General features: G+C 45.1%; 2 protein-coding genes across 3 annotated transcripts; one reads left to right on the forward strand and one right to left on the reverse strand.

Moving 5' to 3' along the window:
- The first annotated feature begins 459 nt into the window (after positions 1-459).
- Positions 460-14,532, forward strand: LACTB (lactamase beta). 2 transcript variants are annotated; one of them, XR_013833050.1, is made up of 7 exons: positions 460-729; positions 1,854-1,920; positions 3,427-3,617; positions 5,143-5,473; positions 8,160-8,325; positions 11,747-12,825; positions 12,994-14,532. XR_013833050.1 is itself a non-coding variant. In XM_079953345.1 (6 exons), exons 1-6 carry the CDS (start codon positions 475-477, stop codon positions 12,309-12,311), a joined length of 1,575 nt encoding a protein of 524 aa, XP_079809471.1. In that variant the 5' UTR covers positions 460-474; the 3' UTR covers positions 12,312-14,532. The 2 variants fall into 2 exon arrangements, 1 of the variants encoding a protein (XP_079809471.1); XM_079953345.1 differs by having other exon boundaries at positions 11,747-14,532.
- A 424-nt stretch (positions 14,533-14,956) lies between these two features.
- RPS27L (ribosomal protein S27 like) lies at positions 14,957-23,587 on the reverse strand. Its single transcript, XM_079953539.1, has 4 exons — positions 23,446-23,587; positions 20,255-20,363; positions 18,222-18,332; positions 14,957-16,879 (listed from the first exon to the last, which is right to left on the reverse strand). The coding sequence occupies exons 1-4, from the start codon at positions 23,449-23,451 to the stop codon at positions 16,851-16,853; spliced, it is 255 nt and encodes an 84-aa protein (XP_079809665.1). The 5' UTR covers positions 23,452-23,587; the 3' UTR covers positions 14,957-16,850.
- Between the last annotated feature and the right edge of the window lie 1,747 nt (positions 23,588-25,334).

Consider the following 25,334-nt stretch of genomic DNA (forward strand, 5'->3'; position numbering starts at 1 on the left):
TCCCACAGAGACTACCTCACACTGCGTTTAAAACCCAAATCGCATTTGGATAAAAACCTTAATAAATCTAAACGCTGGATAAATCTAAAACGTTGGATAATTCTAAACGTAATAGATGAATGGGACTGCACACTCAGGAGATATGTTGAGTATACTAAGCAAGCGAAAGAAAGAAAGAAAGAAAGAAAGAAAGAAAGAAAGAAAGAAAGAAAGAAAGAAGGCGGGCACTGATGAATACAGAGGGGAGGGCTGGCTGTTTGGCACAGTGAGAATCATACGCGACTCTCCGCAGGGATAAAACAAGCCCCGCAAGACTCCGCTCGATGCGCTCGATGGGCTCCTGCGCTGTCTGATGGCGGGCGGCTCCGCTCGATGCCCTCGGGGGGCTCCTGCTCCTGCCTGGCGCGTCTCCTAGCAACGCGGGCCTAGGCCGGAGCCGGGGGAGCGAGCGAGCGAGGCAGCTCTTGGCCGGCCATGCTGCGAGGGCTGGCGGCAGCGCGGAGGGTCCTGCTGCCCGTGAGGCGCCCGGGGAGCGGCGGCCCGCGGGCGCCATGGAGTCCGCCCTCTCGCCGCTGGCGGCTGGGCCCCGTGGGGCTGGGGCTGGCCCTGACGGCGGCGGCGGCGGCGGCGGCGGCTGTGGGGGACGAGGAAGAGCGGGAGGGCCCTCGGGCGGAGAAGGGCTTCGCCCGGGCCGTGGCCAGCAGCAGGGACCTCGTCCAGCGCCTGAAGGTGGGAAGGCGGGGAGGGGCCGAGGGCCAAAGTTTATTCCGCCGCCGCCGCCCGGTTTTGTTTTGTTCTAAAGGACCGAACGGCAAAGTTCTGAATTTACATAACATAAACTATGATAAAAATTTAGTCTTAAATGTCTTAAATGTGCAGTACAAGTTTATAGAATCAGAGAATTATAGAGTTGGGGGGGAACCCAAGGGTCATCTAGTCCAGCCCCCCTGCAATGCAGGAATCACAGCAAAAGAATCTGGCAGGTGGGCATCCAACCTCTTTTTAAAAACCTCCAATAAAGGAGAATCCACTACCTTCTAAGGTAGTCCATTCCACTGTTGAACAGCTCTTACAATTATAAAGTTCTTCCTACGGTTCAGTCGGAATCTCCTTTCTTGGCATTTGAATCCATTGGTTCAGGTTCCTGCTTTCTGGAGCAGCAGAAAACAAGCCTGCTCCATCCTCCAGCCTTTGAGATATTAGAAGATGGCTATCAGATTCCAACTCCCTCAACCTTTCTTCATAAGGCTTGGTTTCCACAGCTTTTATCATCTTGGTCACCCTCCTCTGCACATGTTCCAGGTTGTCAATATCCCTAAATTGTGGTGCCCAGAACTGGACACTTATCCAGTTGGAGTCTGACCAAGACAGAATAGAGCATCCGCATGAGAATCTTCTGCTCACTTTGCATCCTCCATACTCTGATTCGTCTATTTCTAGACCACCCTTAATCTGAAGATTGCAGGGTCGTTTGCAGCATACTATAAACCCCTTGAAATAAAAATAAATCTTTAAAATCATATTGACGTTAAACTAAACTAGCACAAGAGAAAGGTCCTCAAGACTCTGAAGCATATGCAGCACTGGTGCCTCCAAAGGCCTGAGTAAATATATCTGATTACTAACACAGAGAATAAAATTGTGATCCAGTTAGCAAAATTTTGGCTTGGGGAAGGAGGAAGAGGGTGGTTTCTTCTCCACCTCCATTGATGTGGGCAAAGGTATGTGGCTTTAATGGAATTAAATGAGATTTAAATGGTTGTTGTGGGGGGTTTTAAGACACACTCTTGGGATTGGCGCATCAGAAGGATTAGGAGAATTCAGAAAGTCAAAGTTGTATTTTATTCCAATAGGATGAAGTGGGAGCTCCTGGAATAGTAGCTGGAGTTTCTGTAGATGGCAAAGAAATTTGGTTAGAAGGTAAGTGAGGATTAATGTGTTTTTATTGTTTGTCAAAGACTTCTTGTATGCAGGGGCAGGGGTTGTCTTTATATTAAAAAAAATATTATATTTAAGATTATCATTCATTAATATAATTTCTATAGCTCTTTTGAGGATTCAGGAGGGAGGAAAGCTATCCAAATACAAAATTTGAGGAGAAACATAAGTTTGTGATGGTTTGTGATGTAAGTCAGTAAGTCACACATACAGGTTTGTTATGTATAAGTCAGTAACATTCACATGATGGCTGGCTGGCTGGCTAGCCAGCTTCCTCATTGCTCTGGAGCAACAGTATTCGCCTGCCATGCCTGTCAGTTATAATTCTGCTATCATTTGGCTGCTAGCAGGAATGGGGTGGGATCGTGTGTATCTCAATTCTGGGCTGAGCTTTTAAGGTTTATGTGTAGTCTTGGCAAGGCCAAATTTATCAATTTTTTGAAATTTCAAACCCTCATAACCCAAAAACAGGATGAGATAAAAAATTAAAAACTGAGTTATTGGACCTTCTCTTATACTACTTATAAGAAACTGAAACAGAAAGCAATATAAAATGGTAAGGTAAAAGTCATTGGATCACTTGACATTGAATACCCCCTCACAATCTGAGACCTTCATACCACTTGCATAAATATTTGATGTGAGAAAGGTGTCGTAAAGGTTTTTTTGTTCCCCTCACAAGAGTTGTAAAGTTGATGAGAGTCATAACAAATGTGCCCAAATAAGACTTGCTCAGAAAGTTCTAATAAACTGACTCAAAACATTCCCTCTTGAAGATGTTTGCTTGCCACAGGGAGGTGCCATCCCTTAATCCTGCTTGGGCAGGTCTAACTTGTACTGTGACCTGTATAATCACTTCTCAGGACAGCAAGCCTTTATTTGAACTCTGATACGTTGTCTCTTTTCAACTTTTCTCTTCCTCTCTCCAACTCCAATTAGGATCTTAAATGGCATCTATGTTTTTGTTAAAAAACATTTGTTTCCTTGGGTTTCTTTCTAGCCCTCTCATGCAGCTTCAGAGCTCAATGTTGTAGCCATTCTCCCTTCCTAGACTTGATAACTTTGTATTGATACTGGAACAAACATGTTTGCCACAAACAATATCTCTTATCATGGATGTTAATGAAGTGCTGCTATTCATTTGATGTGCAAACAGACCAAAGCTAGATATTATGCCAAACTCACATCTGTCCTTCTTGAGAAGAGGAAATTATCAAAAAGTCTTTGAGAAGTCTTAGGCTGCATACACACCATCCAGTAAAGCATATTGCTTCCCTCAACGAATCCTAGGAACTGGAGCTTATCCCTCACAGAGCTGCAATTCCCAGCACCTTTAACAGTTTCCAGGATTCTCTGAAGGAAGTGATGTGCTTTAAAGATATGGTGTGTACGCGGCCTCAAACAACTTGATCTTTTAGTTTTCAAAGAGCCTGAGGCATTCCAGTGCACAAAACACCACTTGACAGTAATCTGCTTATTCCCTTAAAGGAATGGGTTATGCTGACGTGGAAAACCGTGTGCTCTGCAAGCCAGAGACCGTCCTGCGAATTGCAAGCATTAGCAAACCTCTGACTATGGTTGCTGTTGCAAAGTTGTGGGAGGAAGGAAAGCTGGATTTAGATGCTCCAGTGCAGAAGTATGTTCCAGAATTTCCTGAAAAAGAATATGAAGGTGAAAAGGTAAATGAGGCCATTCACCAGCGTTAAGTGGTGGTCTGATGGAATTTCTAGGATATTCAGTTATCTGCGTGTTATAGAGGGAAAAATACGGTATATTCCTACTACATGTCCTTCATTCTTCTTAACAAGAGAGTTATTGTGTGTTAGTCACTATTAAACATGTTATAGATTTTTTCTTCTAAAAAGGAAGGGGAAATGTCTGTGCGTGTTATTGAGCGAATGTGTGGTCCCTGGAGCCAAATGGCGCGAGTGGAGGCAAAAAAAAGCAGGCAAAAATCAAATCGCGCGTCTCTGAGAAGGGAAACCTGAAAAGAGGAAGCGGATGCTTTCCTGCATTCTGCCTCAGGGTCTTACTGCCCACCCATCTCTGTTTCCTTGCTGTGTTTGCTCAAACGGAACAAAGAGCAGGGAAAGCCCCTCCCCTCCAGGCAAGCAGAGGGGAAAGCAGAGTGTCGTCTCGTGCTGCTGAAAACATGCAGGAGGGAGAGAGAGAGAGAGAGAGCGCGCGTGCGAGCTGGCTGGCTTGGGTGGGTAGGTGAGGGATAACTTTTGCCTTCCTTTCCTCCCTCCCGTTATACCCCCCTCCTGCATTCTTAGCCAGCTGCTTCTCTGCACACCCCTCTCATGCTCCTTGTCCGTTCTGTGTTTTTCCTTCCCTCCCCACTTAAAATGTGGTTAAAAAGCATGGATCCTCAGGATCTTTGCATTGGGTCAGCCCAAATTCACCATCAGATCACATAGCATGTCCATGGCTACAGCCTGCCCCCCAAAAATCACACACCCACTGTTGCCTGGAGCTGCAATGGTGCAAAAACGTGGTTAAAAAGCATGGATCTACATGGATCCTCAGGATCTTTGCATTCTGTCACCCCAAATTCACCATCAGATCACATAGCATGTCCATGGCTACAGCCTGCCCCCCAAAAATCACGCACCCACTGTTGCCTGGGGCTGCAATGGTGCAAAAACGTGGTTACAAAACATGGATCCACATGGATCCTCAGGATCTTTGCACTGGGTCAGCCCAAATTCACCATCAGATCACATAGCATGTCCATGGCTACAGCCTGCCCCCAAAAAATCACACACCCACTGTTGCCTGGAGCTGCAATGGTGCAAAAACGTGGTTACAAAGCATGGATCCACAGGGATTCTCAGGATTTTTGCATTGGGTCACCCCAAATTCACCATCAGATCACATGTCTGTGGCCACAGCATGAAGCACAAAAATGATACATCCACTGTTTCATTCATAATGTTTTTTCCCTTGTTTTCCTCCTCTAAAAACGATGTGCGTGTTATGGTCAGGTGCGTGTTATAGAGCGAAAAATACGGTAGCTTTCTTTATTGGGATGGGGGGCATCCCTCTGTTGTCTTGCTGACTTTATTGAGGCTAGTTAAGTGTCAGCAGATCAATGGATTGTCATTGACAAGTCCCCACCCCAAATGTTGGAAAGTTTTTGTTGATAATAGCATGTGATATCACTCCACTGTTTACTTGAGCTGATGTCTTTTTAAAATGTAGGTCACCATTACAACAAGACTGCTCACTTCACAGTTAAGTGGGATTCGCCATTATGAGAAAGATATTTCCAAAGTAAAAGAAGAGAAGGAAAAGGCCAACAGAACCCTGAAGGCTACAAAAGATATCACAACATCTGACAAAGAGAAAGAAGACAAAGTCTCTGAAAAAACTGACTTTGCTAAAGCCAAGCCGGAACACGAAGGCAAACCTTCCAAAAGTGAAAAGAAAAAAACAGAGTTTGAACATAAAGAATATTATTTGAAAGAAAAATTTGATAATGTGATTGATTCACTGAACTTATTTAAAAATGATCCTTTGTTCTTTAAACCAGGTGAGTTGTACATTTAATCCAAACTGTTTAGTACAGCTGTGTTGTCAATATGCCTTATGGAAGATCACATAACTTGGTTGTTTCAACATTACTTTTTCATGGAGAAAAGGTTTGACTATCTTTGCCTACTCCATTTTCATTTTGAAGTAGGTCTTTATTTCTATACTCTTCCTCTTTTAAGTTTGGTATCTTCCACTGTTTGCATGAAAGATATCTATGTCTGTTCTGTGGGGATCTGAAGAGGAGGAAGTAAAGCCCCGTTCTTTCATGCAGAGGGTCTCTGCTTAGATTCTTACCATTTTCTGGTGTGGTTGAGAAAGACCATGGAGAGCTGCTGCCAGTCTGTGTGGACAGTCTGGATCTAGATGGGCAATAGTCTGACTCTATATAAGGTAGCTTCCTATGTTCCAAAGAGTGAGTTGCAATCGAAATTATTCAACCCCCATTGCAAATTGGTTTATTATCAAAGTTTACAGACTTTCAGCTGTTTGCAATGAGCAAATCAAACAAATGGATGTTCAACACAATGGATGCTTCAAGTGGTCTCCCCAAATTGAGCTGAAACTGCAACTTATACTGGTTTCTCCAGTCTCACTATTATTCAACCCCCTGAATAGAATCCCTCACAATAGCACAAATACAGGTGTTCCAGCTCAAGCACACCTGATGCAACTAATCAAGGACTTCATTAGTTGTACCAGGTGTGCTTGAGCTGGAACACATGAAATACCTGAACTGGTTAGGGGGTTTGCTGAGTGTCAAATTTAACTACGTGTTAGAAATATGTCTAGCTCAAGAGAATGGTCCAAGAAGGTAAGAGAAGAGATCATCGCCCTTGACAAACAAGCAGGATACAAGAAGATATTGAAGACACTGAACATTCCTAGAGACACCCTTGGAAGCATATTTCGCAAGTTCAAAGTTAAAGAAACAGTGGTTACACTAACCTGGACAGGGCAAAAAAGGCACCAACCAGATTTCTGAGAAGGCAGGCTGGGGAAAAATCTTGAGTGACTACAAAAGAGCTGCAGCAAGACTTGGTGGCAGCAGGCACTGAGGTTTCAGTGAGCACAGTAAGGCACATACTAAATGCAGAAGGTTTCCATCCCAGAACTCGCAAGACGTACACCACTACAAAACCAAAAGCCCAAGAACACTCAGCTCCAGTACAGTGGTACCTCGGGTTATGAACAGCCTAGTTAACAAACATTTTGGATTACGACCACTTCAAACCCAGAAATCAGTGTTCCGGGTTGCATGGGGGGTTTTTGGTATACAAACGGACGTTTGGGGACGCTTCCCCGTCCTCTGATGCTTCTCTCTCCTTTCTCAATGAGCCTGGGCAGCCCCATGACTTGCTGGTTCTTCGGCGATGGTGGTGGTGGGAAAGCGGTGTGCCAGGTATGGAAGGCAGAGAAGGAGGGCCGAGAGCGGCGGAGGCAGCGGCGAGGCTCGGGTCGCAGTGCTAGCGGCCTTGCTCCTCCCACCATCGCACAAAGGCACTTTGTTCTGCTTTGATAGGTAGCACGATGCCTCCCTTCTCATCAGAGCAGCCTGATCCCATTCCTATTTGCATGCAAGCAGGAGGCAGCTGGGATCCCTCAGCTGGGAAGGGAGGCTTCGCACTGCATAACAGGAAGATCCATGCCCCCTCCTGCTTGCACGCAAGTAGGAGTTGGGATCGGGGCTGCTCCAATAGGCAGCATGAAGCCTCCCTTCGCAGCTGAGAGAGCCCTGCTCCTGCTTGCACGCAGCCGGCTGAATAGTTGCTGGGGTCAGGGAAGGTGGAGGCAGCCCGGAAGCTGCATCTTAGAGCCCTTGCACCACCTGAAGGCAGCCAGGTACTCCCCAGCAAACCAACAGGAAATGAATCAAAATCACAAGAAAACATAAAACAACACTGACCCTGACCCTAGCCCTTATTCTAATCCTTACCCTAAACCTAACCCAGTCCTAAAATTAACCCTAACCTTAACCAAGAAATGGTCTTGTTAGATAGAAAATCACTGGTGGGATTTGAAGAAGGCGGTTGTAGAACGCAAACCCAAAAATATTACTGAACTGGAGGCCATTGCTCCTGAGGAGTGGGCTAAGATTCCTCGGGAGTGCTACCGGAAGCTGCTGTCTGGCTATGCATCTCTTTTGCAGCAGGTCTGCAAGAGGCTGCTCCACTAAGTACTAAAGATGCTTGCCATGAAGGGGTTGAATAACAGTGAGACTGGAGAAGTCATTTTAAGTTGCAATTTCAGCTGAATTTGAGGAAACCACTTGAAGCATCTGTTGTGTTGAGCTATTTCAATTGCTTTGGTTTGCTCATTGTAAACAGCTGAAAGTCTGTAAATTTTAATAATAAACCTGATTTGCAATGGGGGTTGAATAATTTCGATTGCAACAATATTTCAGATATGTAAATCCCAGAAATTTTTAATATTACATTTAAAAGTATGAGAAAGAGAGCAGCTTGTTATATTGAGAGGTGTTTATTTAAGTCCTACACTTTTATGTGCTGAAAGAGTTACCTTTATACAGTTTAAGACCTAGAGTTAACTTAATAAAGTACATTTTTTCAACTCTCACATCGTCTCAATCTAAGTAGATCCCTCTTTAGGGGACTAAGCACCAGTGGTGTGTAAAATGCTCACAGCATAAACTGTGTATAAAATGTACCTTTCTTCTTCCCTTCAAGGTAGCCAGTTTTTATATTCAACTCATGGATTTACTCTTCTGAGTGCTGTTGTGGAGAGAGCCTCGGGTCAGAAATTCACAGACTACATGCTGAAAATATTTAGTGACCTGGATATGTTGGCAACAGGACTGGATGATAATGAGCCCCTTATATACAACAGAGCGAGGTAAACTTCCATGCAGCTATGTCCCGTAGGCTTGCAACAGTTGCTGTTCATTTGTTTTGGCTTAATAAAATATGTTCTTTGGAGTATCCACAGCAATCTGGGTTCCACTGACATTGAAAGAAGCACTTGTGTATCTTTATATGGCATGTCCCCTCTGCAACAGCCTTATTTTCTCTCATTCACCACTGAGCAGTTATTGGCTCCCTTGGAGTTGTGCATAGCTCAGTTTTCCCCTACCTTGTGCCCTCCAGATGTTTGGGATTACAACTCCCAGCAGCACAACCATACTAAAGGACCCCTGGATGGTTAAGTCCAGTCGAAATCGACTAGGGGGTGCAGCGCTCATCTCCACTTTCAGGCCAAGAGAGCCAGCGTTTATCTGCAGACAGCTTTCCGCAGCAGGTGGCCAGCATGACTGAACTGCTTCTGGCACAATGGGACACCGTTATGGAAGCCAGAGTGCATGAAAGCACGGTTTACTCCCTGTGCCATATGGCCATGCTGTCGGGGGCTGATGGGAGTTGTAGTCCAAAACTACAGGCACCAGGTTGGGGAGGGCTGCTTTAGAACAAGATGAAGAATTAGTAGTTGGCGCAGGTAATAAAGACACTGCCAATTCTTAAAATTTAGTTAAATATTGAGTTAAATTCTGTAGAAACACTTTAAAGTTTGGAATAGCCCTGATGAATGGTTTCCAATAGTTCCCATGCCTTGGGTACCCTTCTCTCCCTCCCCCCCCATAGTGCCCATTCAATGATCCCCAGATGAGCAGGAGTTTTAATTACAAATTATTAAGAGATCAAAAGCAATATGTTGTGTTAATCGACTACTTAGAAAAAAACTCCCTCACCCCTCACAAAAAGAAAAAATGGCACAGCTATTGTTGTTAGAAAGTATGGACAATTCCCAAGGGACATGTCACAGGGAACATTTTAATTGTGGATGTTTAGTGTTAAGAAGCTAATATTTTGGAAAAATTGCTAGGGACAGTGACTTGAGGAAAATTGATAAGCCCTTAATTTTTATAAATGAAAGTAAATCATATGTAGCAGTTCACATAATTCCAAGCAAAATTAAGGGGACCTGATAAGCTGAATGTAACGCTTCAGCATGTCTGGGAGTGATGTTCTAAAATCAGAGTTCACTGCCACCTTGTGGTTCTCTTTGTTTTTACATAATCCAAGGCTGTGAGATGATAGTACAGTGGAACCTCGGGTTGCAAACGTGATCCGTGCAGGAGGCACGTTCGCAACCCGCAGCACTGCGTCTGTGCGCGCACGGGTCGCGATTTGGCGCTTCTGCGCATAGCACGATTTAGCGATTCTGCGCGAGTGCCTAAACCCAGAAGTAACTCATTCCCGTACTTCCGGGTTCGGGGCGGTGTGCAACCCAAAATCACGTAACCTGAAGCGTCTGTAACCCGAGGTACCACTCTACATACATTTTTTGTAGTCATACCTTTTTCAAAGAGCCAAGTATAAGAAGCAGAGTGAGTTTTGCCGTAGATCTAAGATCATAATACAGCCAAGTTAACAGTGCTTAAATTTGTTCATACCTACAGTTCCACAGCCCTCGAAATTCTCCAGTTTCTTACGAGTTTCCATGGCTGGCAAGCTGTTTACTGGCATTTTTGCTGTGTGTCTTTTAATTCAGAAAGCTGTGAGGAAGGGTTCTCACCTAGATTTCAAATTTGGAGGGACCGAGTTCTGAGGCATCTTCATTACTTCAGTGTTTCCCAACCTTTTTTGGGCAAAGGCACACTTGTTTCATGAAAAAAATCTCGAGGCACACCACCATTAGAAAATGTTTAAAAAATCAACTCTGTGCCTATATTGACTATATATAAAGTAACTCTCTTTAATAGGAATCAAATAAACACAAAGAAAGTATTTTATAATTACTTTATTATGAAATAGTAAGTAAACAAAAATATGAAAAATTATAAAATACTTTATTCAGTGCGCCTTTTGTCCCTCTCCTCGAAATGCTCCAACTCAATGTTCCTCCGCGGGCTGGACATTGGAGAGCCGTGTCGCCCACACCGCAGCCCAATACAATATGAACCCTCCCCTCGCAAGCGGCAACCCCTCCACACTCCCCACCTTAAGCCTCCACACGCGCCCTGCCCAAAGAGATGCCCGCCCGCGCGCGAGGGGATCCTTTACCTCAGCATCCCGCCAAAAAAAAAAAAAAAAGAGGGCGGGAGACTGCGGTCCCTCAGAGGCTGGGCGTTAGGAAGAAGCAGCCGCCTTCATCCAAGCAGGAGCAGCAGCAGCTGTAGCTGTAGTAGCGCCAAGCTGTGCCGGGGACTCCGTGCCCATGAGGGGAGGGAGGGGAGAGAGAGGAGAGGCAGCAGGTTGCCCTCTTAAGTCACGCGCGCGCAGGCACCACCACGCATCCCTCGCGCCCTCTCGCAGAGCCCCTGCTCAGCACCTCCCGCCTCGGGGACGCCCGTCATGAGCCACTGAGAGGCCGCCAAGCCTCCAGGCTGCTCCCATTCAGCCTTAGGCGCGCGCCCGCCTCGGGAAAAGCGGTGCTGGGAGGCGGAGAGAGAGAGAGAGAGGACGCCACTGGCCGCGTCCCACCCTCAGTCAGTCGGCTCGGAGCTACTGAGGAGAGGGAGGTGGGGACGGCGGCGTGTCTGTTCCGCTCGGGGCCAGCGCGCCCCCGCCCCCCTCTCCAGAATCCCCAACTAAATACGATGCGCTAAGGGAGGGGGGAGAACCCACCCACAAAGAGGACGCCTTTCTGCAGGGCGCCTAAGGCCTCTTGCCGCCCGACTCGCCCGCCTCCCCCCCACGGCACACCAGGCAACGTCTCGCGGCACACTAGTGTGCCGCGGAACACCGGTTGGGAAACACTGCATTACTTTACAGTGAAGTAGGGCTGGCCTTGAATGCATACAAGAGCTTTACTGCTCAAGAGGCTCATCAGTGTACTTGGAGGTCTAGCCTTCACCAGTACAATGATGTGGCTAGAGCACTGATAGCCTTGTTTCCTTTCTGCTGTTCTGGTGCAACTTGTCCTCTTACCTTTCATAGTAAAGCAACTCCATGCTGAGATGTGGAACCAAGCAGTGGTGAATCCAGCAAATAGCTGAGTGGTGCTTGTTAATTGGGCAAAGCTTCCCGTTTGAAAAAAAAAACATTGCACTGGTTATCACAGGCATAGGCAAACTCAGCCCTCCAGATGTTTTGGGACTACAACTCCCATCATCCCTGACCACTGATCCTGTTAGCTAGGGATGATGGGAGTTGTACTCCCAAAACATCTGGAGGGCCAAGTTTGCCTGTGCCTGGGTTATCGCCATCTTTTGCTTTCTTCTCGCGTGCAATTTCTGAAGTTTGCCTGTGGCACATTTGAATAAAATAGTTGCTTCCTTTTCTTTGTGGATGACCATCCTTCTTGCTTCCCCCTCCAGGAATTACATTCACAATAAAAAAGGCCGTCTGGTCAACGCGCCCTACGTGGACAACTCCTACAAGTGGGCTGGTGGTGGCTTCCTCTCCACAGTGAGCGACCTTCTTAAATTTGGCAATGCTATGCTGTATGGCTATCAACTTGGACAGCTGGAAAACCTCGCTGCTGGACTCCTTCCTGGCTATCTCAAACCTGGCACCGTAGCGATGATGTGGAGGCCAGTTCCAAACACAAAAGCACCTGGGGACAAAGATGTTAAATATGGGATGGCCTGGAGTGTGGTGGAGAATAAGCAGGAATATGGCTTCTGCAGGCGGCAGCGACACTATGCCTACCACACGGGTGGGGCAGTGGGTGCAAGCAGCGTCCTGCTCATTCTTCCTGAAGAGCCAGACTCTGCAGCTTCAAACAGTGGCCCACTGGTGCCACCCAAGGGTGTGGTGGTCACAATTATTTGTAATATGCAGTCTGTTTCCCTTAGCAGCATTGCCTTAAAGATTGCAATGGAATTTGAACAGGATAAGTTGGCACAGCACACTGTTAAAAGCAGCTCCTTACAGGATTAAACAAAGTTCCAAAAGAAATGTGGAAATCTATATATGCTGACAGGTGTCCATAGCACTGAAAGCATCATATTGCAAAAGCACGTCCCCATTCTATGTTGGTTGTGCTGCATTCAAACTCGCTACTCAGGGAAGCAGCCATGTGGGTCAAGCAAACTCTCATTAAAGGTATTTCTCGGGTGCAAGTTGCCAAAAGTGTGAGCAGTGGTAACTTTTGCCATCTAAAGCCAAATCTAGTTGCCAATCACATCATTTCACTTCTTCATTCTCAGATCTTAATTGAGAAATTGACTTTTAACTTTCACTGTTGTATTTGAAAGATTGAGAGGGGTAGGGCTGGGCGATGCCAGCTTTTCAACATTGTGATGTACCAGCCAAACATCCCAATGTGACGATACACCATGGTGTTGAAACAGAGGGAGGAACAAGCTGCATTGGCCAGGAGCTGAGGCCAATGCAGCTTGTTCCTCTTGCCAGACAGTGTCAGCCAGAGTCAGCCAGACAGTGGTAGCCAAGTGCAGAGTTTGTCAGGATCTGTGCGTTTGCCTGCCTTTGCCTTCCCCCGAGCAAGTAGTCGCACTGTGTCTTTTCTCCTGGGGTGAAAGACCACTCTGGGGGGAAAGACACACCCCACCCTCCTGGGTGAAGGCAGCCAGGTGGCAGCCAAGCGCACAGAGCCTGTCAGGCTCCTTCCGTTTGTCTGCCTTCCCCTTCACCCCAGCGAGCGTGCTGGGTCTTTACTCCCGAGTGACCGACCACCCCTGGAGGAAAGATCCAGCTCACCCTCCCAGACGAAAGCAGCCAGGTGACAGAAGCCAAGGGCCCAGAGCCTGTGATGCTCCATTCACAAGGCTGCCTCTGCCTTCAGCCAGAGCACGGTGGCAGTTTCACCCGGCGGTATATTGCAAGTGAAACCACCGCTGCTCCTGAGTCCCTCTGCCTACAGCACTTGGCTGCAGCTTGTTTCTCCTTCGGCACGCTGGGCACTTGGGAGCAGCAGCCGTTTCACGCAGAATATACCGCCTGATGAAACTGCCATAGCAGTCTGGCCCTCATATTGGTCTTGGGCAATGTATTGATACATCACCTAGGCCTAGACAGGAGTGGTGAAAACCCAGGGGATGACTGCCACAGGCACCGCTTGACTCAAGTACAGTTGTGCCAAGACATCAGGAGAGCAACAGAGGTCTATTAGGCAGGGTTTTGGTTCTGCTATGCCTGCTTGTGGGTGCCAGCTCTCAATAATGGACAGAGAAAGGCAGCAGGGACTGAGCTCCTAAGAGCAACAGTTCCCATCAGCCCCTTAGGGACAGTCAAAGGACCTCCTTCCCCTTCTGGCTGGAACCGTTAGCAGGGCTCAACCCTCCACTTCAGTAACATTGATGCAAAGTACAGAAAGGTACTAAATCCTGAAGTTATGGTGGGATTGACTTTACAAGAGACTCTTTAAGTTTATGTCGGGTGCTGCTATTTTGCTTTTAATAGTTTAAGAACTTGCCCACCCAGTAATAATTTCCTAGACTTGAAGGTAGTCGGGTGTGTGTGTGGAATTTTGATGTCATGTTTGCCTCACAATAGCAAAATTGTAGTTGGTTTCAGGTAGGCATGGTCACAATAGGCTGCCAATGTTGCTTCCTGCCAGTCAACACTTTACTGCGTGTATTACTTGTGAAGTGTAGGAAACAGCCATTTGAAAGCTTTAAGAGAAGTTTACATTTATTTAAAAGCTTCACTCCTATGTGCATCTACTTGGGAGTAAGACCTGTTGAATAAATGAGACTTGCTCCCGAGTGAATATGCATAGATTGAGGCTGCACCTGACATTTTTTCTTGCTCTTCTCTAGAAAGCATATCCAAGATGGTCCTTTGTTGTTGTTTTATTAGCCTAGAATTCCTCTGAGAGCCTGGTGCACCATCTTCTTCACTTTTTTAGTCATACCTGCTGTAAGAGTGGAGTCCTGGGGCTGATGGGAATTGTAGTACAAAGCTTCAAGGGTATGAAGTTCAGGAGGGCTGGCCTAGGTGCTAAATGATTGATCTGTCACAATGATCCTTATATAAATCATGTTATATGTTTCTTTTTCTCCTGCCCCTGCCTTTTCTCCAGCGATCTGAAATTTGGCTGAACTAATTATGCTTATGTAAAATGCCTATTTGGATCCTTTTATTATTGACTAGCCTTTTTGTATGCCTTAACCAATAAATACTTTATGTTGTTGACGAAGTTCAAGTGGCTATGGGTGCTACATCATGTTCAATTGCATTTGCCCTCTTTTTGGCAAGAGGTGTAAATTCTGGAATCTGGGACAACAGCTATCTTGCTTCCTTGTAGTTTTAAGAAGTGTAGAGCAACATTTGTAAAAACTGCATGGGGATGACAGAGGTATAGAAGGACCGGAAAGTAAGACAGTGGGGGGGGGGTCCTTACCTGGAAGCTTCTTTAAGAAGCCCCTCATCCACTGTTAGTCACAAGAGTGTGTCATCTTGAAACTTTTGAAATAGCCCCTAAAGAAGCACAAAGTTTCTTTGCTGGGGCTAAACCTACACAAATTGGTTCACAAATGAATGTGTAACTACAATTTATACATTTACCTAAATTAACAATTCCTAGGATAAAGAAGTGCAGTAAGGCAGCTCACACTTTCAGATTTCATATCAAGCAGTTTATTGATTCTAATGCAGACAAATCAAAAAAGTACAAAACACAGCTTTAGTTGAGGAAAGAGACAACTGCTGATCAACTAAGACTCTTCCAATTTGGAAGGAGGCCTGTGTACCTCTAATGATGGTTTTGACACTTATGTTTTGAATATTACCAAGTAAGGAATAAGACACAGGCTGTAGTAATTATGATTAAAGTTAATCTGCAGTGAATTCTCTTAATGCCTGATAAAATACTCAAACCAGTCAGAAATGCAACCGCCATAACACCAATCCACAATTTAGTACTCCTTGCAGCAACTTGCATTTCTGGTTTTAGTACTGTGGGTCATTATTTGCTCTACTGACCAGAACTAGTGAAGTGCATGTCATTCTGCTGACTATGCAGCACAGGCTATAAACAGCAGTTCAAGAGGCAGAAAACAGTCTATAGAATCATAGAATTGTAGTGTTGGAAGGGACCCCAAGGGTCATCTAGTCCAACCCCCTGCAATGCTGGAATCTTTTGCCCAACTTGGGGCTCAAACCCACCACTGAGATTAAGAGTCTCATGCTCTCCCAACTGGATGATAAATTTGAGTACAAGAACATTAGAAGTTGCTGTCTACTAGGTCAGTCCATTTACCCAACTAGCTCACTGCTGCTTCCTCTGACAGGCAGAGGAGCTCTCCATCTTCTTTTCCTTCATCTGCTGTCTGCATGCAAAGTATGTGATCTAACACTGAACGACAGTGCCTCCCCATAAAAAAGAAAATCAGAAAAGTTAACAAGGACACTGCATTGTATCATCAGGGAGGCACACAACAACGCAAGCCAGTTCTGAAAACATTTGTCAAGTGCTGTGCATTTAGTTGACCAGCCAGGAAATAGGATCAGCATCTTTTGTGAACTTTTCCTGGGCAAGACTACCAAAACAATAAACCAATAGGAACCTAGGAAGCTGCCTTACACTGAATCAGACCATTGTTCCACTTGGCTCCGTAATAATCCTTTTCCTGTGGCCTCCTTGGCCTAATCTCCACGCCACATTGTGACACCTCTCTCTGCTGGCTTCACAGCAAGAGTGGAAGCATTCATAGGCCTATCTTCCCTGCATTGGTCTGATTCTGAACTGGTGCTCTTTTTCTATAGGAAATAAGAAGAATGGAGGAAAAAGGAGGGATCCTTGTGGGTTTTTCTGAGACCAGAGCACAGCAATGGCGTTTAATATATAATCTTGAGCTTTTGCATCCATGAAACCGGGAGGGACATCCCAAATCGTTTGAGGAGAATCGGGATCGAGGTGGAGGACCCACAGCTGGAAGTAAGTAGAATTACTTATTTTAACATAAATTGTCTCTACTGACTGGCAGCAGCTCTCCAGGATTTCAAGGGGTCATCTGTCCCGGCCCCACCTATGGGTGCTGGGTACTGCATGCAAAGCAGATGTTCAGCCATGGAGCTACAGTCCTTCCCAAGTACCGGTAAGCTATGTTTCTTCTTGCTTTTATTCATTTCAGTGGAGATTTGCAAATCAGAAGTTCCAAGAAGACTAGGCCCTATAGCTGCAAAACCAGCAGGGTTAAAATATAAAAACTGTTCCCTTCTTATGAAGTTTTTTAAAGACTGGCATTTGAATTTCTTCATCATAGTGATCAGCTGGTTGTTACTGCGAAGAAAAATGCACTAAATGCATTCAAATGACATAATTAACAGCCTTATTCGTTCAAGGTTCATTGTATAATAAAAGCTATAAAAATAGAGTTTGGTTACCCCTAAATATATACACAAAATCTGCACAAAACCCCACCCCACAGCTAGACATAATTAACTTGCTAGATTAAGCAGCACTGTCAAACATAAGGCTTCCAGTGGTATCATTTACAGCAGCACAGGAATTCTTCAGTGTTGCTTTCTTCTAAATGAGCAACCTGGAAAGAAATTGCACCATACATGAGATCCAAAGAGCTTATAAAGACTGCAGACAATGACATGAAAATCAAACCTCCTACTTGTAAAATAACCCCAGATGTTTGTGTTTGTAAATACCCAAGTGTACAGAGTTTCCCTTGTCAAATTGTTCTCATTGGGAAATTCGCATTAATGCTTATATTATTTCTGTCTCCCTGTAAGGATTCCCCCCTCCCCCTGCCAAAATGACTGATCTTTATATCATATTCTCAGTTCCCTTTAAAGAAATTCAACTCTCACTGTCCCCTACCTTGCCATCCTAGTGCATTATCTCCCATAATTGAACTGCACTGAGTTAATTTACCTTTAGAATATTTTTACCTGTTGAAATGCAGAGTAGCTCAACAACTAGGAAATCTTTCGGTTAAGAATTTTAACTTCAACCTCTGGACTTAATAGTTCTGGGAATTTTGCCAAGCTGCAATTCTGCCAGTTGAGAACCTCATTTAACATTGAACCCATTTGCTCATATAGGTTTTTAAGAGCCCTTGAATTTGTGATTCAACTTTAGCCACACTAGAATGAACAGAATTTTAAGAAATGGCGTATTCCCCTGACCTTCCATCCAGACTAGGCATTGATCAGCGGCAATTTCTGCTAAATGTGTGTGGACTGATTGGCATTCTAGAAAACTTGAGTTTTCTAGCCAGCCACTCCCTACATCCAAGGCCCTGCCTTATAGACTTATTATATGCTTTTCCTCAAGTGCTGATGCCCCACTTTTTGTTTCTGAGGAGAATTTTAATGCTGTGTTCTAAACTCTGCCAAAAAACAACAACCCTACCCTTCAATGGTTGAAGATGTTTGAGTATATTTCCAGATGCATGCCCACTCATTAAGATTAAAGCTGTTTTGTGCAGAACTGAGCAAACCAATCTGCCACATACCGAGTCAGACCATTGATCTATCTAGCCCAATATTTACTCTTCTGTTCGTTTCAGGCACAGGTTTCAGGCACAGGTTTTTCTTGGCTCTGCTATCCAAAAGCCATTAATTGAAGATGACAGGGACTGAAGCTAATACTTTATGCATGTGTTGAATCAATGAACTATGGGTAATCCCCATGGCTCTAGAACAGTCTTCCCAAATCTGGTCCCCACCATATGTTCCTCACAAGTCCCAGCCAGTAGGCTGGGAAATTCTGAAGTCTACAAATACATTAGGAGATAAAATCAACAATTTATTTCAAAACATAGACTGCCTGAATAAGCTGCCTGTGTTAATGAATACTAAGGTCATGGCATAAATGGTGTATCTGCGCAGAAAAAGCCTGATTAAAGGAGCAAGGTGGTTTTCCCCTACCTTCTGTGAGTCTGGCTTTGCCTCCTGTTGGCTGGCACAAGACAGTCGAGCATCCTACACAGGGCACCACTATCTGAGCATGGCTGAATACTGTGGTGATCTTGTAGCATCCTGAATTTTAAAAAGCATATTTTTTCATTCCAATGGACATACACACTGATACTACACTGAGTGTCCAACATATTACCTAATGCTAGACTGGGATGTCAAATAATGTGCATTGCCCTCTCAGGTCTTTCTTGCCTCTGTGTTACAATTCGTACAAGTGAGTTGGTTTTTTAAGGCCACCAAGTGTTGTCCATAACTGCGTGGTACCTTGAATCTGGGTCGCTTCCCCTGTACAACTTTGTTTAATTTCAAAAAAAATAGAAATGCTCTGAAGTTGTTCTCAGAGTGTGTGCCAATGGTTAGACAGTCAGTGTATTTCAGTTACAGTGCTCATTTATGAAGAGAAAGGAAGAGACTCTTAATGTGTTTTTCAAACCCATTTGCCCATGAGAAAAAATAGGTTTTTTTACATGTGTACTGGTGTCACACAGATCACAGATGTTTACAATTGCAAAAACAAAAATAGAACTTTTCAAAGAAATGCAACAAGCTGCATACCTTAAGAAAACCAAAGGGTGTGTGTATGATTTTACAAACAATGTTTGGCCCTACAGTTAAATTGATTGTAGAAATAGATGGCAGGATTGTAGTCACCAACAAGCTGAACATGAGTCAGCAGTGTGAAACTGCTTTAAAAAAGACTGATGCTATTTTAAGCTATATTAATAAAACTATAGTCACAAGAAGTGACAGTTCAACTTTATTCTGCACTAGTCAGACCTCAACTGAAGTACTGTGTTTAGGTTTGGGAAACACAATTTAAGAAAAATTGGAATGAGTTCAGAGGAGGACAGTGGGGATAGTCAAGGTATAGGAAATGACCGCTATGAGGGAGGTTGAAGTACTGGGTATTGTTGAGCCTGGAGAAGACAGAGACATGATAATGCTCTTCAAATACCTGAAGAGCTGATAAATAGAAGATAAAGATTTGTCCTCTTGCTGCAGCAAGTGAGAGAATGTCAGATGCAACATTTTCATCCTTAGACAACATTTAGCCTTAAAAAGCTAATTCCAGAAGCAAAAACTAGATATGTAGGCAGCAGGCTGAAAAATGTAATAAACCTCATGTACGCTTAGGAGTAAGTCTCACCAAGTTCAGTGGGAATAGATAGGTATGCAAAGGATTGCAGCCTGTAAACAACACTGGTGTACTTGGATAGCACTTGTAAAATGTTGGATACACACACACAGTATCTCCCATTAATTACACTTTCAACCTTTAGGAGGAGGAAACCTGACCTTTTGAATAAACTCTTCTGATAAGTTGCTGCAGCGTTTCAGTAATGAAAATGAAATATGAGTCATGCCAGTGAATGTTACACTGCCAGCAGAACTGGCAGAAACCATTGTTCAAAACTGCAGAAGGAAATAAGTACCTGGTTTTTCCTTAAAGTAATTCCCATCACAGCCTTTATATTTAAAGTTTTATGGTCAATGAGATTTATTAAAAATATTTGCTTATGAGACTATTAAATTGTCTAGTGTTGGATAAATAACAAATCTTACAAATCAGGGATTTATCAAGACCATTGAACATTTTTTGTTAAGGATACAGGACTAAATTAATTCTTCAATAAATGAGCGTTATTTGTTGCTCATTGGGATGTTAAAGCAGGTAAGGCAAAAAGTGGAATAATTACAATTCATTCTCAAGGAATCTGCTTCTTTTTTATTCCTGGGAACCGATAAATGATAAAAGTAATGAAGAAAATTACACAGATCCACTACATGTGCCTTCGCAGTACTTTTACTCCAGGAGAGAAGAGGTTAATATGCAAATTCAAGTGGCAGGCCATTATCTCTTATTGCAGTCTTTGCCAATCTGGTGTCCTCCAGATGTTTTGGAACACCAGATTGCCAAAGGCTGTCTTACTACAAGTTTTCTGTGGTCCTTTACAGGAAAGAACACTTTAAAGAATAGTTACCTGGACACTTGACATCCATGAAGTAGGAATTTGGACTCTGAACCAGACGTTTCTTTTTGTGTTTTCTCTTTTCCTCCTCTAGGGATGGGTGAACTAAGTCTCTGGTCAGCTGTGTGAGATATTAGGGAGTTATTGCCATGAGTACAACAAAGCAGAGTTTGCTAATTTTGCTGAAAGAGGTGTTTACTACTGAATATTATTAATTATAGTTGTTTTTTATATATATATCTCGCTTTTCCCTGCAAGGATTATTTCATTTATATCCCACCTTTCCTCCAAGGGACTCAAGGTGGTGTACATTTAATCCCCACAACAACTTTGTGTGGTAGGTTAGGCTAAGAGGCAGTGACTGTTCCAAGGTCACCCAGTGAGCTTCAGCCCCAGTGAGTGGGAATTTGAACCCTGGTCTCCCTAATCCTAGCCCACCTATGTTGGGTATTTCTTTCAGGGTTCCCCCAAACCATTTAGGTGCCCAAGCCACAAAAATCCAAATGGTAGCAACACAGGGCACAATCCCCCATAACAACAGTTGGGGACCCAAAGATCCCCAAGCCTGATCTTTCTACTCCTCACTCTACAATCCACAATGGCATCCAGCCTGTGCCCACTGCCTCCTCTGCTTACCTCTTCCCACCTTTTCCACCAAGAACTAACATCACAAGAACACTCCTCTTATGGGTTAGAGCAGTGGTTCCCAATTAGGGGTCCAAGGAGAACGCACCCAGGGGGTCTGCGGCCCCATTCCTTGCCGCTCCAACTAAATTTGTGTTATTTTTGCATGGTAATAACACAAATTTTATGGTCTGTTTTAGCGCTGTGCAATTTTTCAATATATTGGCCAAAATCGGTTTTGAAATCACAGCGCGATAAGAATTTTGACTTGACAATACATAGCAATATATCAAGGTACTCTCAATATCACATGAAGCTCTCAGCTGATAATGCTGCTGATTTGAGAACAGGGCAGCTTATCTTCAAGGCACCATGGCACTCCCTTCCCCTGGCATTGAGGCGGAGCTAGTCAGCAGGAACCAGGGACGCAGGTGGCGCTGTGGGTTAAAGCCTCAGCGCCTAGGGCTTGCCGATCGAAAGGTCGGCGGTTCGAATCCCTGCGGCGGGGTGCGCTCCCGCTGCTCGGTCCCAGCGCCTGCCAACCTAGCAGTTCGAAAGCACCTCCGGGTGCAAGTAGATAAATAGGGACCGCTTACCAGCGGGAAGGTAAACGGCGTTTCCGTGTGCGGCTCTGGCTCGCCAGAGCAGCGATGTCACGCTGGCCACGTGACCCGGAAGTGTCTCCGGACAGCGCTGGCCCCTGGCCTCTTGAGTGAGATGGGCGCACAACCCCAGAGTCTGTCAAGACTGGCCCGTACGGGCAGGGGTACCTTTACCCTTTACCTAGTCAGCAGGAAAGCAGGAGTAGCCACAGTGGATGTGCATCTTCGCTGAAGGCAGCTTGATGTGACTCCATTTCCTCACCTCCCTCCACCCATCCTATCACCACGGCTGCCCCTTCCCTTCTCCCCCACCCTAATCTCCCATTTCAGACATTGTGATATATTGGAATATTGTGATGTTTAGTTGCTGATATACCACAATGTTGAAAACTAGGTATCACTCAGCTCTAGTCTGGTTTTTAGTATACCTAAAATCCTTTGCTTATTAGATGCTACCTCATATTTTGTTCAGAAAATTGCTTTGTAAAGGTAACTATCATTGGCTTTTGAAAAAATAGGGGGTCCTCAGTAATTAGCTAATTGGGAACCACTGGGTTAGAGTATTTGCCATATGGCAACAGCCTTTGTGCGCTGAATTTGCTCAATACTATATTGACTTCATTGTAAACAGAAGGAGTCCCAGATCCTGGAAAGAGTGCATTGAATGACTGAAAGGTGCTGGGGGGTGGGGCGGGGTGAGAGAGAGATGTCTCTCCTTGGACAGCCTGTTGTGGATTCTAAAATTAGCCACTGTAACACCAGTAGGTGCCTGTGAGTGGTGATGATGAAAGGAATAAGCTGACTCTGAAGAAAAGAACTTTGAAGATTACCAGCTGTCTGCACCAAGTGCCTCAAAATGCAGGATGGGAAAATTAAACTGAAAAGCAGACTAAAAGTAAAGGTAAAGGTACCCCTGCCCGTACGGACCAGTCTTGACAGACTCTGGGGTTGTGCGCCCATCTCACTCAAGAGGCCAGGGGCCAGCGCTGTCCAGAGACACTTCCGGGTCACGTGGCCAGCGTGACAAAGCTGCATCTGGCGAGCCAGAGCCGCACACGGAAACGGCGTTTACCTTCCCGCTGGTAAGCGGTCCCTATTTATCTATTTGCACCCGGAGGTGCTTTCGAACTGCTAGGTTGGCAGGCGCTGGGACCGAGCAGCGGGAGCGCACCCCGCTGCAGGGATTCGAACCGCCGACCTTTCGATCGGCAAGTCCTAGGCGCTGAGGCTTTAACCCACAGCGCCACCTGCGTCCCTGAAAACCAGACTAGAAAACTGTAAAATACCTGAGCTAGATGCCAAAGTGAAAGGAGGCCACATACGTACTCCCTGCACCACCGGGCCATCTGCTCAGTTATGTAGCTATATTCCACCTATATGCACCCCTATTCTGACACTTAATTTTGAGACTCCAGGGAGCTCTGGTGCTTCCACCAGAGTGATCCACGCACTGCCCCAGGTAAAGAGTTAACAGATGGACCCTGGCTAGGAATCCATATGGCACATCGCATTAAAGGGGAAGAGTGTGGCGGTGGGGAGGCAGAAAGAGCTGCCTGGTTTCGCAGCTGGCCTGTGGCCAGGAGTCCGTGGGCACCGGGAATTCCTCTCCGGGGAAAGGGCATGGGTCGTCGGATGATCCCGGTGCTGGGTTTGGGATCAATGCATACGACCTGTCATGGGGGCGGAGGCGTTGATCGTGGCGAACTGTTTGTGTGTGTGGCTATAACTGCTACGTGTGTGGCTATAACTGCGCATAAAGCAGAATAAGTGCTTTTTTCCCCCCCTACACCTCCCCACCGTAAAAGTCCTGCTCCACCCCCGCCCATAAACAGAGTGGAACATCCCACCCACCCCTTCTCTCCTCTTAAGTAATGGGACAAGCCGCCCCCCGACAGGCAGAGCCGAGGGGACTTCTCTCCTCTTTCTGCCCCATTAACCCTTGCCGCGCCGCCCGCCTTCAGCCTGGCCCCCACTCACGGGCATGGTGGCGCCTCGCCGCTGCTTCTCCTCCCTTCCAGCCGGAAGCGAGCCTTTCCCTCCCCGCGCCCCCAAACACGCGCAGATACAAACACAGGCGCGTGACGCAGGCGAGAAGCCCCGCCCCTGGGGCGCTGCGGGCACGCCCACTTCCTCGAGACCATCTAGGAGCCCATGCTCTATGGTTTGGAGAAGGGCGTTTGGGCTTTTCAAAGGCGCGGCTGCCTCTTCAAAACCAGCGAGTCCAGACCCCCCCTCCCCCCCAAAAAAAAACCAACAGTCCTTCTGTGTTGTCAGGATTCAACCTCAAACCGTTAGCCGCCATCCATCCTCCAGATTTCTTTTTAGCCATTTGAAAAGCAAATTTCAAGGACTCTGGGAGTGTCCAGGGGCATAATACAGCTGACCCCGTGCAAAGACATTGCCCTTACTATGGAGCACATCTGTGCATATTACATATAGGGACATTTCAATAATATTCCAGTAGAGAGATTTAAGGGGTCTCTATTTCTTATAACACATTTTGATAGGACTAGAACAAAATTTCATCTGAGGCTCCATCAGCCCAGGAAAGAGAGGAGGCAAGCAGCCAACAATCTCTAAAAGCAGAAAAATAGGATACTGTCTTGAATCCTTCTTTAGAGCTAATCAAATATACAGCTGCCTTAAGAGTCTGTTTCCGGCTCCTAATTGGATAGGGTTTGCAAAGCAGAAATATCGAGGAAACAGATATATTCATTTTGTTCTTAGGTTATTCCAGTCTGATGGTGAGAACATTTATCAAAGCCTAGTGTTTTTGGGAAAAAGGCAGTGTTTTGACATGATTGAACACACTTACCTGGGAATAAACCCAATTAAATGCATGCATAGGATTTTGATATACTACATGAAATAATTCTCTTCCCTCCTAATCAAGAAAGCCCAATATTCTGGGAGAGGGAGGTTTTAAGTTATTTTTAAATTATTATTCATAGTAGTAGGGGTGGTTTCTCCAATCTGATTATTTATGTTTGTCTAAAACAATTAACCTATTTAGTTTTAGTGCTCCATTGTCAGACCAGTAATCTGATTAAGTCTTACAATAACCACTCAAAAGGTTCTATTTAATTACTCCCAACCCCCCATTTGGGCACTGAAATGAAGAAGCAGAATTACCTTGACCACTTCCTCTTTGTTTATAAATGAACAGGCTGAGCTACTATCTCTTAACTTAAAAAAAAGAGAGAGTCTTTTAAAATTCTAGAAATTGAACAATGACTCAGATAACATATAGTGAACAAGAGGCAAAAGGGCACAAGATCTTACATTACACAGCAAATGTGCTGGCAGACACAAAGTTCATTTGCCACGATTCCATTTTCATACGCAAAAGGTGATAGGAACAAAGGTTAGTTCAATTATATGTTTACAACTTGGAATAAGGCAAAGATCCGGGGTCTAAGATGCTATGCAAAACACTATCTTCTTAATTTTAAATGCTTTCTGTTTCCTTCTCCTTTGTATTTTTCACTTTTATTTGTTTATTATTGCATGTATTCCTGACCTCTCCTCCCTGGAGCTTAAGGTAATGTACATGGCTTTTCCCTTCACCAGCCCTGTGAAGTACATTAGGCTAAGAGACTGTGGCTGACCCAAGGTCACCCAGTGAACTGAGTGGGGATACAAAACCAGGTCTTCTTTATTGCTTTCAAACTGAAACACGCCTATTTCTCTCTTTTGAGAAGAAGAACATCTGTGGCACCTCCATATGTTGCCGAACTCTAACTCCTATAAGCCCCAGCCAGTATGACTAGTGGTCAGTGATGATGGGCCACAGACCTTCCATCCCTGGCCTAAATCCCTCCTATAAATTGGCTTGCTTGTTTCTTTGTCTCTGGAGCCTGTAAGTG

The sequence above is a fragment of the Podarcis cretensis genome (assembly GCF_951804945.1).
Source record: "Podarcis cretensis genome assembly, chromosome: 14".
Classification (NCBI taxonomy): domain Eukaryota; kingdom Metazoa; phylum Chordata; class Lepidosauria; order Squamata; family Lacertidae; genus Podarcis; species Podarcis cretensis.

What these genes read in the sequence shown, in the direction of transcription:
- LACTB (XM_079953345.1), top strand. Translation starts at nt 475, where the DNA reads ATGCTGCGAGGGCTGGCGGCAGCGCGGAGGGTCCTGCTGCCCGTGAGG. An exon ending in AAGAATATGAAGGTGAAAAG is followed by an intron (nt 3,618 to 5,142) that starts GTAAATGAGGCC and finishes TTTAAAATGTAG; the next exon opens with GTCACCATTACAACAAGACT. An exon ending in TCCTTTGTTCTTTAAACCAG is followed by an intron (nt 5,474 to 8,159) that starts GTGAGTTGTACA and finishes CTTCCCTTCAAG; the next exon opens with GTAGCCAGTTTTTATATTCA.
- RPS27L (XM_079953539.1), bottom strand. An exon ending in CATGGATGTCAAGTGTCCAG is followed by an intron (nt 18,333 to 20,254) that starts GTAACTATTCTT and finishes TTTAAAATTCAG; the next exon opens with GATGCTACAAGATCACCACA. An exon ending in CAAAGCCAGACTCACAGAAG is followed by an intron (nt 16,880 to 18,221) that starts GTAGGGGAAAAC and finishes ATTTCTTTCCAG; the next exon opens with GTTGCTCATTTAGAAGAAAG.